Source organism: Apteryx mantelli, chromosome 11 (assembly GCF_036417845.1).
Source record: "Apteryx mantelli isolate bAptMan1 chromosome 11, bAptMan1.hap1, whole genome shotgun sequence".
NCBI classification, from domain to species: Eukaryota; Metazoa; Chordata; class Aves; order Apterygiformes; family Apterygidae; genus Apteryx; species Apteryx mantelli.
The window spans coordinates 25,504,952-25,518,987 of NC_089988.1; the positions used below are offsets into that span (position 1 = coordinate 25,504,952).

Here is a 14,036-nt window from a genome sequence, read left to right on the forward strand (position 1 = left end):
GCCCAGAGAAAGGGTGAGTAGTTTGGAGATGTGCACTTTGAAACTGGACTTGTCTGCTCTCAGCAGGGGCTGGTTTCCTTCTAGGGTAACATATGAGTGCGATCACTCTCCAGCTCAAACAGAGAACTGCAACATTTGGGGGTTTCATGCTTGAAAAGTCTCTTCTAACTTCACCGTGTTTTTTCTTCCTTGCACAGTCCCCCATGCCTGGAGATAGCCAAATGTCAAACAGCAGCTCCCTCAACGAGTTCCTCCTCCTGGCATTTGCAGACACACGGGAGCTGCAGCTCTTGCACTTCTCGCTCTTCCTGGGCATCTACCTGGCTGCCATCCTGGGCAACGGCCTCATCATCACAGCTGTAGCCTGCGACCACCGCCTCCACACCCCCATGTACTTCTTCCTCCTCAGCCTCTCCCTCCTCGACCTTGGCACCATCTCCACCACTGTCCCCAAATCCATGGCCAATTCCCTGTGGGATGCCAGGGCCATTTCCTACTTAGGATGTGCTGCTCAAGTCTTTCTGTTTCTCTTCTTGTTAGGAGGAGAGTATTATCTTCTCACTGTTATGGCCTATGACCGCTACGTTGCCATCTGCAGACCCTTGCATTATGGGACCCTCATGGGCCACAGGGCTTGTGTCAGAATGGCAGCAGCTGCCTGGGGCGGTAGTTTTGTCAATGCTCTCCTGCACACTGCTAACACATTTTCCATACCACTCTGCCAAGGCAACACAGTGGACCAGTTCTTCTGTGAAGTTCCCCAGATCCTCAAGCTCTCCTGCTCAAACTCCTACCTCAGGGAAATTGGGCTTATTGCATTTAGTGCTGCTGTAATATTTGGGTGTTTCATTTTCATTGTGCTGTCCTACGTGCAGATCTTTACTGCTGTGCTGAGGATCCCCTCTGAGCAGGGCCGAAACAAAGCCTTTTCCACGTGCATCCCACACCTGGCCGTGGTCTCCCTGTTTGTCAGCACTATCATCTTTGCCTACCTGAAGCCCCCCTCCATCTCCTCCCCAGCTATGGATCTGGTGGTAACTGTTCTGTACGCAGTTGTGCCTCCAACTCTGAACCCTCTCATCTACAGCATGAGGAACAAGGAGCTCAAAGATGCCCTGAGGAAAGTGATTTCATGGACATTTTTCAGCAGTGGTAACATTGCCATTTTTCTCCACAAATGACTCCCGTTATGTCCTCTACCAGGACTGAGCTTTATTTGTTCACTTTATTTGTATTATTACTTTTATTACTGATGTTATTATTATTTGTCACCCCATTGCTACACAAATGCTTGGATTCATTCCACCTTCACTGAGACTGCTCTGTCTCACCTGGTGCCCATATAAAGTTGTGTCCAACACTGGGCCAGAGCTGACTCCCTCACAGTATCTCTGTAATAAAGTAGGTTCTTGCAGGTGCAGTGCCTGAAGGCTGGGCTCTTCCTCCAAAGCTGCTGTCCTTCACGCTCTGTCCCCAGCACATTTCCTTGATACAATCTCCCCCACTCCACATGCTGGTCCTTACCCCAAAAGTCACCCCCAGAGAAGGGTCCACACCCAGCTGGAAGACTAGATGTCCAGCTGTGATCCCTGGGAGGACGAGCCCTCTGCTGGGTCCTCTGCAGGGCTGTCAGGGAGCATGCAGAGGAGGTGCTGGAGCCATCTGCTGGGCCTGTAGACCATCCTCCTCCCATGGGGGGGCCTCAAAGATGGTCTGTCAGAACACAGATCCAGGCCAGCTTGTTGCTGCATGACCAGAGGGGAGAAACTGCCCCAAGAAACTCCTCACACACCCAGTCTCTTGTATCAGTCATTTCCAGCACTAGCCATTCCCCGTGGTCCTGGTGAGGGGTGATCTTTGATTGTGACCAGCTCCATCTGCCTTCTGGCCTCAGCACCTGTATGGGCGGGATGGCCATTCCTGCCTGGCCTCTCTGTGCACTCCAGACCTCAGCAGTCCCTGGAGCATGGCCTTCTGCTAACCCCAGGGGGACAGGACCAGGGCTGGACAGGGGCTGGTGGCTGGTGGGAGGCTGCTAGGCAGGAGGGCTGTGGGAGACGGGGCACCAAGGGCTGTCATGGGGACCATGCTGGGGGGATGTTTCCCCACCCCACAACGCACCCTGTCCTGTGTGATGCCTGCACAGTGGGGCTGTGTGCAAGGCAGCAGGGCTGGGCCAGTGGAGGGATGAGGTGCTGATGGGAGCCACGACACTTCAGAAGCTCCCAACAGTCATGGAGGGGACTCAGTGCTGCTAGCAGGGTTGAGGGTTTCTCAAGGGCTACAGTCACCAGTACCACCTGCCAGGACTCCCAGACCAAGCACAGATAGTTGGTGCCCAGCACTGCAGCTCACAGTGCCCCTTGTCCTGTGTCACTGTCCTCTCTCAGAAGCACTGTCAGGTGCATCACTCCCTGTGCAGGTGTGGAAAGGAGCTGCTGGAGGGCTTCTCTTTACTGCTCAGGCCAGCCCTCAGGAACCCCAGACCCTGGAGGCAAGAGAGAAAGTCTGGAGGAAGGAAGACTTTCCCTTGGTGGAGGAGGAGTGGGTTAGAGATCATTTAAGCAAACTGGACACCCACAAATCCATGGGCCCTGATGGGATGCACCCACGAGTGCTGAGGGAGCTGGCGGACATTATTGCTAAGCCACTCTCCATCATCTTTGAAAGGTCATGGAGAACAGGAGAGGTGCCTGAGGACTGGAAGAAAGCCAATGTCACCCCAGTCTTCAAAAAGGGCAAGAAGGAGGACCCAGGGAACTACAGGCCAGTCAGCCTCACCTGCATCCCTGGAAAGGTGATGGAGCAGCTCATCCTGGAGGCTATCTTCAAGCATGTGGAGGACAAGAAGGTGATCAGGAGTAGTCAGCATGGCTTCACCAAGGGGAAATCATGCCTAACCAATCTGATAGCCTGCTATGATGGAATGACTGGCTGGGTAGATGAGGGGAGAGCAGTGGATGTTGTCTACCTAGACTTCAGCAAGGCTTTTGACACTGCCTCCCATAACATCCTCATAGACAAGCTCAGGAAGTGTGGGCTAGATGAGTGGACAGTGAGGTGGATTGAGAACTGGCTGAATGGCAGAGCTCCGAGGGCTGTGATCAGCAGCACAGAGTCTAGTTGGAGGCCTGTAGCTAGCGGTGTCCCCCAGGGGTCAGGACTGGCTCCAGTCTTGTTCAACTTCTTCATCAATGACCTGGATGAAGGCACAGAGTGCACCCTCAGCAAGTTTGCTGACGATACAAAACTGGGAGGAGTGGCGGATACACCAGAGGGCTGTGCTGCCATTCAGAGAGACCTGGACAGGCTGGAGAGGTGAGCGGAGAGGAACCTCATGAAGTTCAACAAAGGCAAGTGCAGAGTCCTGCACCTGGGGAGGAATAACCCCAGTCACCAGTACAGGTTGGGGGTTGACCTGCTGGAAAGCAGCTCTGCGGAGAAGGACCTGGGAGTGCTGGTGGACACCAAGTTAAGCATGAGGCAGCAATGTGCCCTTGTGGCCAAGAAGGCCAATGGTATCCTGGGGTGCATGAGGAAGAGTGTTGCCAGCAGGTCGAGGGAGGTGATTCTCCCCCTCTACTCAGCCCTAGTGAGGTCACGTCTGGAGTACTGTGTCCAGTTCTGGGCTCCCCAGTACAAGAGGGATGTGGCACTGCTGGAGCAAGTCCAGCGAAGGGCTACAAAGATGATTAGGGGACTGGAACATCTCTCTTATGAGAAAGACTGAGAGAGCTGGGCCTGTTTAGCCTGGAGAAGAGAAGGCTGAGAGGAGATCTTATCAATGCATACAAGTATCTGAAGGGAGGGTGTCAAGAGGATGGAGCCAGACTCTTTTCAGTGGTGCCAAGCGACAGGACGCGAGGCAATGGGCAAAAACTGAAACACGGACAATTCCATCTGAACATGAGGAAAACTTTTTCACTGTGAGGGTGACAGAGCACTGGAAGAGATTGCCCAGAGAGGTTGTGGAGTCTCCTTTTCTGGAGATATTCAAAACCTGCCTGAACGCGATGCGGTGCAATGTGCTCTAGGTGACCCTGCTTGAGCAGGGGGGTTGGACTAGATGATCTCCAGAGGTCCCTTGCAACTTCAACCATTCTGTGATTCTGTGATTCTGCGAAAACCTCTGAGGATGAAGATGGCACAACCTCTCAGGGCAACCTGCCCCAGTGCTTGACTCTCTGGATTGGTCAAAAGTTTCTCCTTACACCCAGCATGAACCTCTCTCAGCTAATGCCCATCGGCCTTCACCCTCCCATCATGCACAACAGTGAAGAGCCTGGCTCCGTTTTCTTGGTGGTGTCCTGGTGGGTACAGGGAGGCTGTTATTAGGTGTCCCCAAAGCCTTCTCTTCTCCAGGCTGAATGAACACGGCTACCTCAACTCCCAGAGTGTCAAAGTCAACATTACCTGTGTGTCTCTAGAAGGTTTAAGGCTCTTCCAATCCTTCTGGATATTGTTGGATCAGCAAAGGACCTCATGGATGTTAGAGTGCAATCACCCTCATGCCATGACTTTCTGCATTTGTCACAGTCATTTGCCATCGTGTTGTCATGTACAGGTGTTGTAGGCTGTGAAGAGGGCCCACTCTGGACAAGCAGTCACTCATAATGAAACCTTGAACTGAAAACCTTTCAGGCCCAAGAGGCAACCTCACACCACTAGGAGGGGCTGGTTCTCAGGAGGCCATGTCAGGTGCTAAACCATGTGCAGCAAAGGACTTTCTGCCTGCAACAATTGCAGTGGCTATCACCAGAGAATTACAGAACCATTCAGGCTGGAAGGGACCTTTGGAGCTCTCTAGTCCAACCTCTTGCTCACTTAGGGATCAACATCAAATTCACACCAAGTTCCTCAGGCCTTTGTCCAGCTGCATCCTGCAAGCCTCCAAGAAGAGAGAGTCCATAACCCCTCTGGACCCCACCTCAAATGCTTCAGGATCCTCATTGATTTTTCTTCCTCATATACAATTTTGACTGCACTTCTTTCAGCTTATAACCGTTGCCTCTTATTCTCCTGCCATGAATTCCTGTAAAAACCTGGTTCATTATCAGTGACAATCTTGAGCTGGGAAGCTGCTATGAGTCCTCCCCAAAACCTTCCCTTTTCTGCGCTGAACAAGCCCTGTTCCCTCAGCCTTTCCTCACCGGGCAAGTGCTCCAGCCCCCAACCACCTTCGGGGCCTGCCGCTGAGCTCACTCCAAGTGACAAACAGCGTTCTTCTACAGGGAACCCAAACTGGATGCAGTATCTAGAGGCGCTCTAACAATGCTGAGTAGAGGGGGATAATCACCTCCTTTGATCTCCTGGCTATGCAGCCCAGGACACTGTGGCCTCCTTTGCTGCCAGGGAATGCTGCTGGCTGATGTTCGGCTCCCTGCCCACAAAGACTCCCACATCCTTCTCCATAGAGCTGCTGCCCAGCTGGGCAGTCCCCAGCCTGTATCACTGCAGGGTGTTGCTCTATCCCAAGCACAGGACCTGGCATTTGTCATTGTACTTCACAAAGTTCCTGACAGCCCATTCTTACTGCCTGCTGAGGTCCCTCTGAATGGCAGCCCTCAAACATACAACATTTCCCCCCAATTAAGTGTCATCTATAACCATGATGGGATTTCCATTCTGCAGGTCACTGATGAGCCTTTCAAACAGGACAGGATGGGCAGTATAGACCTCTGCATGCCCCACCTTTACCTGGCTTCCCCGTAAAGCGTGACCCATTCATGAAAACCCTCTGATCTCGATCATCCAACCAGCTTTTTGCCCTTCTGGATGCCTACTGGACATCCACTACTCTCCTCTCCTCAACAAGTACTCATCTTTTATCACAGAAGGCAATCAGGTGGGTCAGGACTGATTCACCTTGCATAACTCCATGCTGACTGTTCCCAGACATCTTCTTCTCCCTCATGTGCCCAGAAATGTGATCTGAGAGGATTGGCTCCATGACACACCCCTCACCAATGTGAGGCTGAATGGCCTGCAGCTCCCTGATCTGTCCTGGGCACCTTTTTTTGAAGATGAGCACAACTTATTCCTTCTTCTGGTCATTGGGACCACTCCCTGCCACCCAAGATCTCCACAGCCTTTCAAAGAGGATAGAGAGCAACCTTGCTTTCACAGCAGCCAGCTCTCTCAATGTCCATGGATGCCAGCCATCCAATCCCATAGACTTGTAGGGGTTGAGTTCTTGCAAGTCATTCCTCACTCAAGACTTAGGCACTGCAGGTTGCTTTCCTCCTCAGGAGTCCTGACTCTAGGCACAACAGCTCAGGAGACCTTGCTGGTGAAGACTGAAGCCAGGAAGGACTTGACTTCCCCGGACCTATCTACATCCACTTTTGCTAGAATCCCTGCCCCAGTCAGCAGCGTCGCCGCATTATCTGTTGTATTCTTTTACTGTTACTGAAGCAGTAGCAGCTCTTCTTCCTGTCCTTCACATCCCCTGCAAGTGTCTCTATCGCAGAGGAGCTTTGGCTTCCTTAACACCATCCCTACTTTGCTGGACAATATTTCTAAATTCCTCCTTTGCAGCCTCTCGGTTCTTCCCCTTTCCGTATGCTGCCTCATTGCCCTGGAACCAACATGGGAGCTCCCTGTTTAGCCAAGCTGGGCTCCAGAGATGGCTACTAATTTGACAAACTGTACCTTATGGAGCATTCTTGTGCTTGAAAGGTGCTTAATGACCTGTTGGCTCTCCTGAGCTCCTCTGCCCTTCAGAGCTGCCTCCCTTTGTCCATCCCATGGAAGAGCTCCGTACATCCAAGCTACCCCTTCACACACAGGGCATTCCCCCTCCTCATCTTCCCTGGTGGTGTCTCCTGAAGAACTTGTACCCTGCCTTTGAAGGACTCCAGTCGTGCTGGTGATCCCACCACATCTCAGTTATTCCAACCATGTGGCACTCCTCTGACAGCTTGTGCATCTCCATCTGCTCCTGGCTGCATCCCAGGCTTCATATGTTTGCATATATTTGGGCAGCAGAGCATCAGCTGTGGCACTGACTGAAGATCTGTCACAGGGAAACATGTTACCAAGGACCATATGCATGCAAAGGCTTTGATTGGAAGTGGTGACATGCTGGCCTGGATAACAGGTGGCAAAGCAATGGTGAAAGGAGGTTCCCCCTAAAAGAGCAAACCCTGCAGTGCCCAAGGCCAGGGAGAAACAGAGCTGGGGTGTGCAGGAATGGCAGGAGAGGGGTTTGCTGCCTGAGCTGACTCTGCAGCACCTTGGGGCCTGTGACAGAGGTGAACCAATCTCCAGGAAGGACAAGGTGCCACTGAAGAAGTCCCTGGGCCTGTGATCCAGCCACCTTGAGGACATCATCAGCACAGTCCCTGTTCACATCATATTGGGAGTGAGAAGGGGTTCAGGAGGAGGAGAGCTAGAAGGGTTTGAGAGTGCAGAGACTAGAGTGGAGCCCTTGGTGTGATGTGCCTCCCACTTGTGCAGCATGCTTGGATGTAGACAGTGCAGACTGTGCCTAAAGGCAGTGGTGGGATTCATTTGTTTGGGCACAGGTAGGAAACCCAAGGTGCCCTGGGGCACTTGCCCAGCAAGCACTCCAAAAAGGCATGGCTTCCTGTAGGTCCCATGCTGGTACTACTAGAGACATGTGGATGTGCTGGACACAACAGGCATCCGACATGGCCCTGCCAGCCTATTTCTATGTCATTAAATCAAGTGTCTGCACTGAATTGCATTAGCTGTTTGTAACATTGGGATCTTCCTATGTCTCAGCTTTATAGTGAGTGGAGCCCTAGTAGTAGGAGGCATCTAGTGTCATTTGAGATGGCCAAGGGAATTCTCCACCTGGCCCCCACCTCATGCTCTAGAAGGATCGGGGTGTCATAGCTGCTCCATCAGAGCAAGAAGACTCTGGCACATGTATTGGTCCACCTCTGTCTCTTCCAATGTCACCAGGTGTTTGTTTGTGAGCAACTGACTCCCACCCTCCATCTCCAGGGTTTATAATGGGAACTTAGACAAGGAGCTCCCGTGCAGACATCTGTGTTGTGCAAACTTTAGTTTTGTAAAGGGGAATCCCACCTCCTGTGTGTCTGTGGAGTTCACAGGAGGGATCTGCATCCCACTGCATCCCAGGTGCTTCTAAACGGGCATGCAATGCCCAGACTGACTCATCTGAATGAAAACCTGAATCATGGGTGAATGACCTCCCTTCTTGTCCGCTTCTAGGTGTCCTGCCTAGTTAAGACATGGGAATATGAGTTTCCAGGGTGGGATGTTTCCACCTCTCGTAGATAACCATCCTCTGATAAAACCATCCTCTGATGAAACAAGGGACAATGCTGTAACTGGTCTCTCTGTATTGTTTAGAGAGGGACCATCAGTGATTATTTTAGTTTATTCCAGTGAACATTTCCCAGGAGGAGGGAGCACAAGGGACAGGGAAATTCATGAGCTCACCTGGGCCTCTGGTCCAGAGCAGGGTCAGGCTCCGGGGATGGAGGGAAGTCATGGCAAGCTGTGTGCAGGAGCAGCTCCTCTGCAAAGAGCAGCAGGGTTCCGGGTGCTGCCTGCTGCTGCTGACATGAGAGGAGAGAAGCCAGAGAGAAGTGCAAGGCAGTGTGGAGTGGGAGGAGAGAGGAGAGCTTATTGTGAGAGAAGCCTTCACAGCCCTTGACACGGTAAGTCTCTGGCTGCAGGGCAATGCTACTGAGGTTCCTGGAAGGGTCTTCTAAACGCAGGCCATCCCATGACTGATAGGTTTTTTAAGGATCGCTCTCCTTTGCAGAGGAGGGTGAGACGCTTCAGAGCAGGCCTTCCCTGCTACACCATCACAGGGACAGAGCATACTGCTACTTTCTCCCAAGGACAGCTGCAGGGCTGTGAAGCTGGGACATGCACACAGGTCTGCACAGGGCTGTGATTCAGAGCAGTGTCCCTGCACTGCAGAGGAAGGTGCAAAAAAAGCTACTTGAAAGGGAAGGAGCTTTCCTTCCAGGGCTTTCAGTTTCATAATGTTGGCAGGGAGAAAAAAGGAAAGCGTTTTGTGGTTTGGCAAGGAACTGGGACTCACTGACCTTCCCTCTCAGAGATCAGTAGGTCTGTGAGAAAGCTCAGCAAACCCTTTCAACTCCACCTCCACCTACAGCAGCACCAGCAGCACCTTTATGGACTTATCAGGGCTTATGTGACCTGCTCCTTAGGACCTGTGAGCACAGAGATGCCCTGGACAGTGCCCTGATCCAGGAGGTTTCTGCAGGGCAGAACTGCACACAGAGAGGGTGGGACAGGGTCTGTGAGTACGGACAGGGAAAAGATGTTGGGAGAGAGAAAGCTGCAGGCAGCAGGAGCAGCTCCAGGCTGCAGAGATGGGCAGGGAATGAGAGGGAAGTGCCAATAGAATCATCATGGGAGGATGGATTTGGGCAAGTCATGGTCAGTCCCTCCGATGCAGACACCTTCCTCTGAGCAAGCTCCCTGTGTCTCCTCTCCCATGCAGCAGAGCCTCTGCCCTGACAGCCATGGGGTCGAGGGCATGAGCTGCCTCCTCTGCAGCCCGACCTCTGGCAGAGGAGAGGTGCCCGACAAAGGGACTGAGAGTGACTGCCCTGCGATGTCACTGCCTGCGAGGTGGCATGCCTAGCTGGTAAGGTGAAGGCTTTCCTGAGTTCCTGTCTGTCTCTCTCTTCTTGCCTCCCTTGGCAGCAGGATCGTGGTGCTGCTCCTTGTTTCCCCTCCTGTCCATGCTGCTCCTCTTGTTGCTCTCGGGCTCTCTGGGGTGGGAAGTTTCAGCTGCAGTTCAGACACTGATGCTGCAAGTTGTGCAGCAGAGGGGTCTGCATGGGAAAGAGGTTGCCCCAGCCCCATTCTAACTTGTGGCGCTCCACAAAATGCAGTCCGTGTGGCTGGGAAATGAGCTGACTCTCCCTTAAGGCGAACCCATCTCCAGTCCTAAGAGTCCTTTGACTGTTTCCTTACAGTCTCCTGGCAGACTGCCTGCTGCCCTCCAGAAAGACACAGCTGTCTCATAGCATCTCTGTGATATCTGAGAGGCCCATGAGGAAAGTGCAGAGATGCTGAGAGTATGGAGATGGTGGTGGGAGGCTGTATGTGGGCATCTGGAAAGAGCCCTGTGTGTCCTTGGCTTGAAGGGGAGCGTGGAGAGCTCCGTCAGGTGCCCGGAGAAAGGGTGAGAAGTTTGGAGATGTGCACTTTGAAACTGAATTCGTCTGCTCTCAGCAGGAGCTGGTTTCTTTCTAGGGCAACATATGAGTGTGATCATCCTCCAGCACCAAGAGATGGAAGCACAGGACAGCTGGGAACAAGACTGATACACAGACTAGTTTTCCTCACTCTGCAACAAGGGACAGTGAATCCGTTTTTCTCAGGACTCAGAGTGGAAATTCCAAGATTTCTATCTTGGAGGAACACTCCCCAGGGGTGACAAGGACATCTCAAAGAAAATAAAAAATCCCTGAAACTCTGTTCCTCAAACCTCATTCTTTAGAATTCTGGGTGCAGATGCTGAAAAGCCCTTGTACACGATGAGTGCCTTTCACCTGACAGAATTTGTGACTGTCATAGCTGGTCACCCCCATTCCCCTGTGCCCACAGCTTTACAGCACAATTGACTCCTGTGGAGCCCTTGGGCAGAGGTCCCTGCTCCTCACAGCACACTCAGCCAGGGCAAAGCGGAGCTCAAGCAAGGGAGCTGCACAAAGATCCTCTCAGTAAAGAGAGAGGCAATTTGGGGGCTTGGATGAGGACTGCAACATTTGGCAGGTTCTTTGCTTGAAAAGTCTCTCCTAAATTCTCAATTTCTTTTCTTCTTTACACAGTCCCTGATGCCTGGACATAGCAAAATGTCCAACAGCAGCTCCCTCAACGAGTTCCTCCTCCTGGCATTTGCGGACACGCGGGAGCTGCAGCTCTTGCACTTCTCATTCTTCCTGGGCATCTACCTGGCTGCCCTCCTGGGCAACAGCCTCATCATCACAGCCGTAGCTTGCGACCACCGCCTCCACAACCCCATGTACTTCTTCCTCCTCAACCTCTCCTTCCTTGACCTTGGCTTAATCTCCGCCACTGTCCCCAAATCCATGGCCAATTCCCTGAGCAACACGAGGACCATTTCCTACCCAGGATGTGCTGCTCAAGTCTTTCTGGTTGCCCTCTTTTTAGGAGGAGAGTATTGTCTCCTCACTGTCATGGCCTATGACCGCTTTGTTGCCATCTGCAGACCCCTGCACTATAGCACACTCATGGGCAGCAGAGCTTGTGTCAGAATGGCAGCAGCTGCCTGGGCCAGTGGTTTTCTCTGTTCTGCCCTGCACACTGCTAACACATTTTCAGTACCACTCTGCCAAGGCAACACAGTGGACCAGTTCTTCTGTGAAATCCCCCAGATCCTCAAGCTCTCCTGCTTGGACTCCTACCTCAGGGAAGTTGGGCTTCTTGTGGTTAGTGCCTTTTTAGTCTTTGGGTGTTTCGTTTTTATTGTACTGTCCTATGTGCAGATCTTCACAGTTGTGCTGAGGATCCCCTCTGAGCAGGGACGACACAAAGCCTTTTCCACGTGCATCCCTCACCTGGCCGTGTTCTCCCTGTTTGTCAGCACTGACCTGTTTGCCTACCTGAAGCCCCCTTCCATCTCCTCCCCAGCTCTGGATTTGGTAGTGGCTGTTCTGTATTCGGTGGTGCCTCCAACAGTGAACCCTCTCATCTACAGCATGAGGAACAAGGAGCTCAAACATGCCCTGAGGAAAGTGCTTTCATGGACATTTTTCAGCAGTGGTGACATTGCCATTGCTCCCCACAAATGACTCCCCCTACGTCCCATACCAGGACTGAGCTTTGTTTGTGCACTTTATTTTCATTATCACTACTATTGTTGTTGTTATTATTATTTGTCACCATGTTGCTACACAAATGCTTGGATTCATTCCACTTTCAGTGAGACTGCTCTGTCCCACCTGGTGCCCATATAAAGTTGTGTCCAAAACTGGGTCAGAGCTGACTCCATCACAGTAGCTCTGTAATAAAGTAGGTTCTTCCTGGTGCAGTGCCTGAAGGCTGAGCTCTTCCTCCAAAGCTGCTGTCCTTTATGCCATGTCCTAAGCACATTTCCTTGAGACAACCTCGCCCACCCTGCGTGCTGGTCCTTACCCCAAAAGTCACCCCCAGACAAGGCTCCACGCCCAGCTGGAGGACCGGATGTCCAGCTGTGAGCCCTGGGAGGATGAGCCCTCTGCTGGGTCCTCTGCAGGGCTGGCAGGGAGCATGCAGAGGAGGTCCTGGTGCCATCTCCTGGGCCTGTAGACCATCTTCCTCCCATGGGGGTCCCTGAAGCAGAGTGCCTCAGTGCAAAGATGCAGCCCAGCTTGTTGCTGCATGAACAGAGAAGAGAAACTGCCCCAGAAATCTCCTCACACACCCAGACCCTCATACCAGTCATTTCCAGCACTGGCCATTCCCTCTGGTCCTGGAGAGGGGTCATCTCTGAATGTGACCCGCTCCGTCTGCCTGCTGGCCTCAGCATGTGTGTGGGGGCAATGGCTGCCCTGCCTGGCCTCTCTGTGGCCTCAGACCCCATCAGACCCCAGAGCATGGCCTTCTGCTGATCCCAGTGGAAAGGATCAGGGCTGGGCAGGGTCTGGGGACTGGTGGCAGGCTGTCAGGCAGGAGAGCTGAGGGAGAAAGGGCACCAAGGACTATCATGGGGACTGTTTTGGGGGGATTTTTCCCCATCCCAGAACACACCCTGTCCTGTGTGATGCCTATACAGTGGGGCCGTGGGGCCACGTGCAGGGCAGCAGGGCTGGGCCAGTGGAGGGATGAGACACAGATGGGAGCCACGACACTCCAGAAGCTCCCAAAGGTCATGGAGGGGACTCACTGCTGCTAGCAGGACTGTGGGTTTCTCAAGGTCTGCAGCCACCAGCACCACCTGCCAGGACTCCCAGACCCAGCACAGATGGTCGGTGCCAAGCACTGAAGCACACAGTCCCCAATCCTGTGTCACCATCCTCTCTCCGGAGCACAGCTGGGTGCATCACTCCCTGCGCAGGTGTGGAGAGGAGCTGCTGGAGGTCTTCTCTTCTCATACCAGCTTCCTTTGGCTCTGCCCTGGCATTGGCCCACAGGCTCTGCCCTCGGTCATGTTATGTTTATACACATTCTCATCTGAGACTACATAGGGACCTGCAGTGCCTAGCTCTGCTTGGAGCTGGCCACCACGACCTGCCTGTGTGGTCCCAGGAGATCCCAGCAAGGCTGTGCTTGGAGGTGAGGCTGGGATTGTCCTCAGTCAAAGTAGATGGGATGGTCTGGGTGGGGGCCAAGGGGAGGAAATGACAAGAGACAACAAGGAGAAGATGCAGTACAGGAAATTCCACATGAGTTTAAGGAAAAAATAAAGAATAACCATGGTAATTGAGTAGCACTGGGGCAGGGTCCAGGAAAGCTTTAAAAACTCTCCTGGAGAAAGCACCTACCAACCTGATCTAACTGTCCAGTTAGCCTGGCTCAGAGCAGATCATGCTCCTGGAGATCTCTGCTGGTCCCTCCCAAACCAAATCCTCGAGGCAGAAGCAGCTGGAAGAGGACTCACTCTGGACAAGCAGTCGCTCATAATGAAACCTTGAACTGAAAACCTTTCAGGCCCAAGAGGCAACCTCACACCACTAGGAGGGGCTGGCTCTGGGGAGGCCATGTCAGGTGCTAACCCACGTGCAGGAAAGGATTTGCTGCCTGCAAGAATTGAAGTGGCTGTTGACAGAGAGGACAAAATCACCAAATCATTGAGGCTGGAAGGGACCTTGGGAGGTCTCGAGTCCAGCCTCCTGCTCACATAGGGATCAAAACTGAATTCACACCAAGTTCCTCAGGGCTTTGTCCAGCTGCATCCTGCAAGCCTCCAAGAAGAGAGTCCCTAACCCCTCTGGACCCCACTTCAAATGCTTCAGGATCCTCATTGATTTTTCTTCCTTCTATACAATTTTGACTGCACTTGTTTCAGCTTATACCGTTGCCTCTCATTCTCCTGCCATGAATTCCTGTAAAAA

The 14,036-nt window shown here is 52.7% G+C and overlaps 1 protein-coding gene across 1 annotated transcript; it reads left to right on the forward strand.

Moving 5' to 3' along the window:
* Positions 1 to 221: 221 nt before the first annotated feature.
* On the forward strand, positions 222 to 1,181 carry LOC136993044 (olfactory receptor 14J1-like). The gene has a single exon (XM_067303062.1). It carries the CDS (start codon positions 222 to 224, stop codon positions 1,179 to 1,181), a length of 960 nt encoding a protein of 319 aa, XP_067159163.1.
* The last annotated feature ends 12,855 nt before the right edge of the window (positions 1,182 to 14,036 follow it).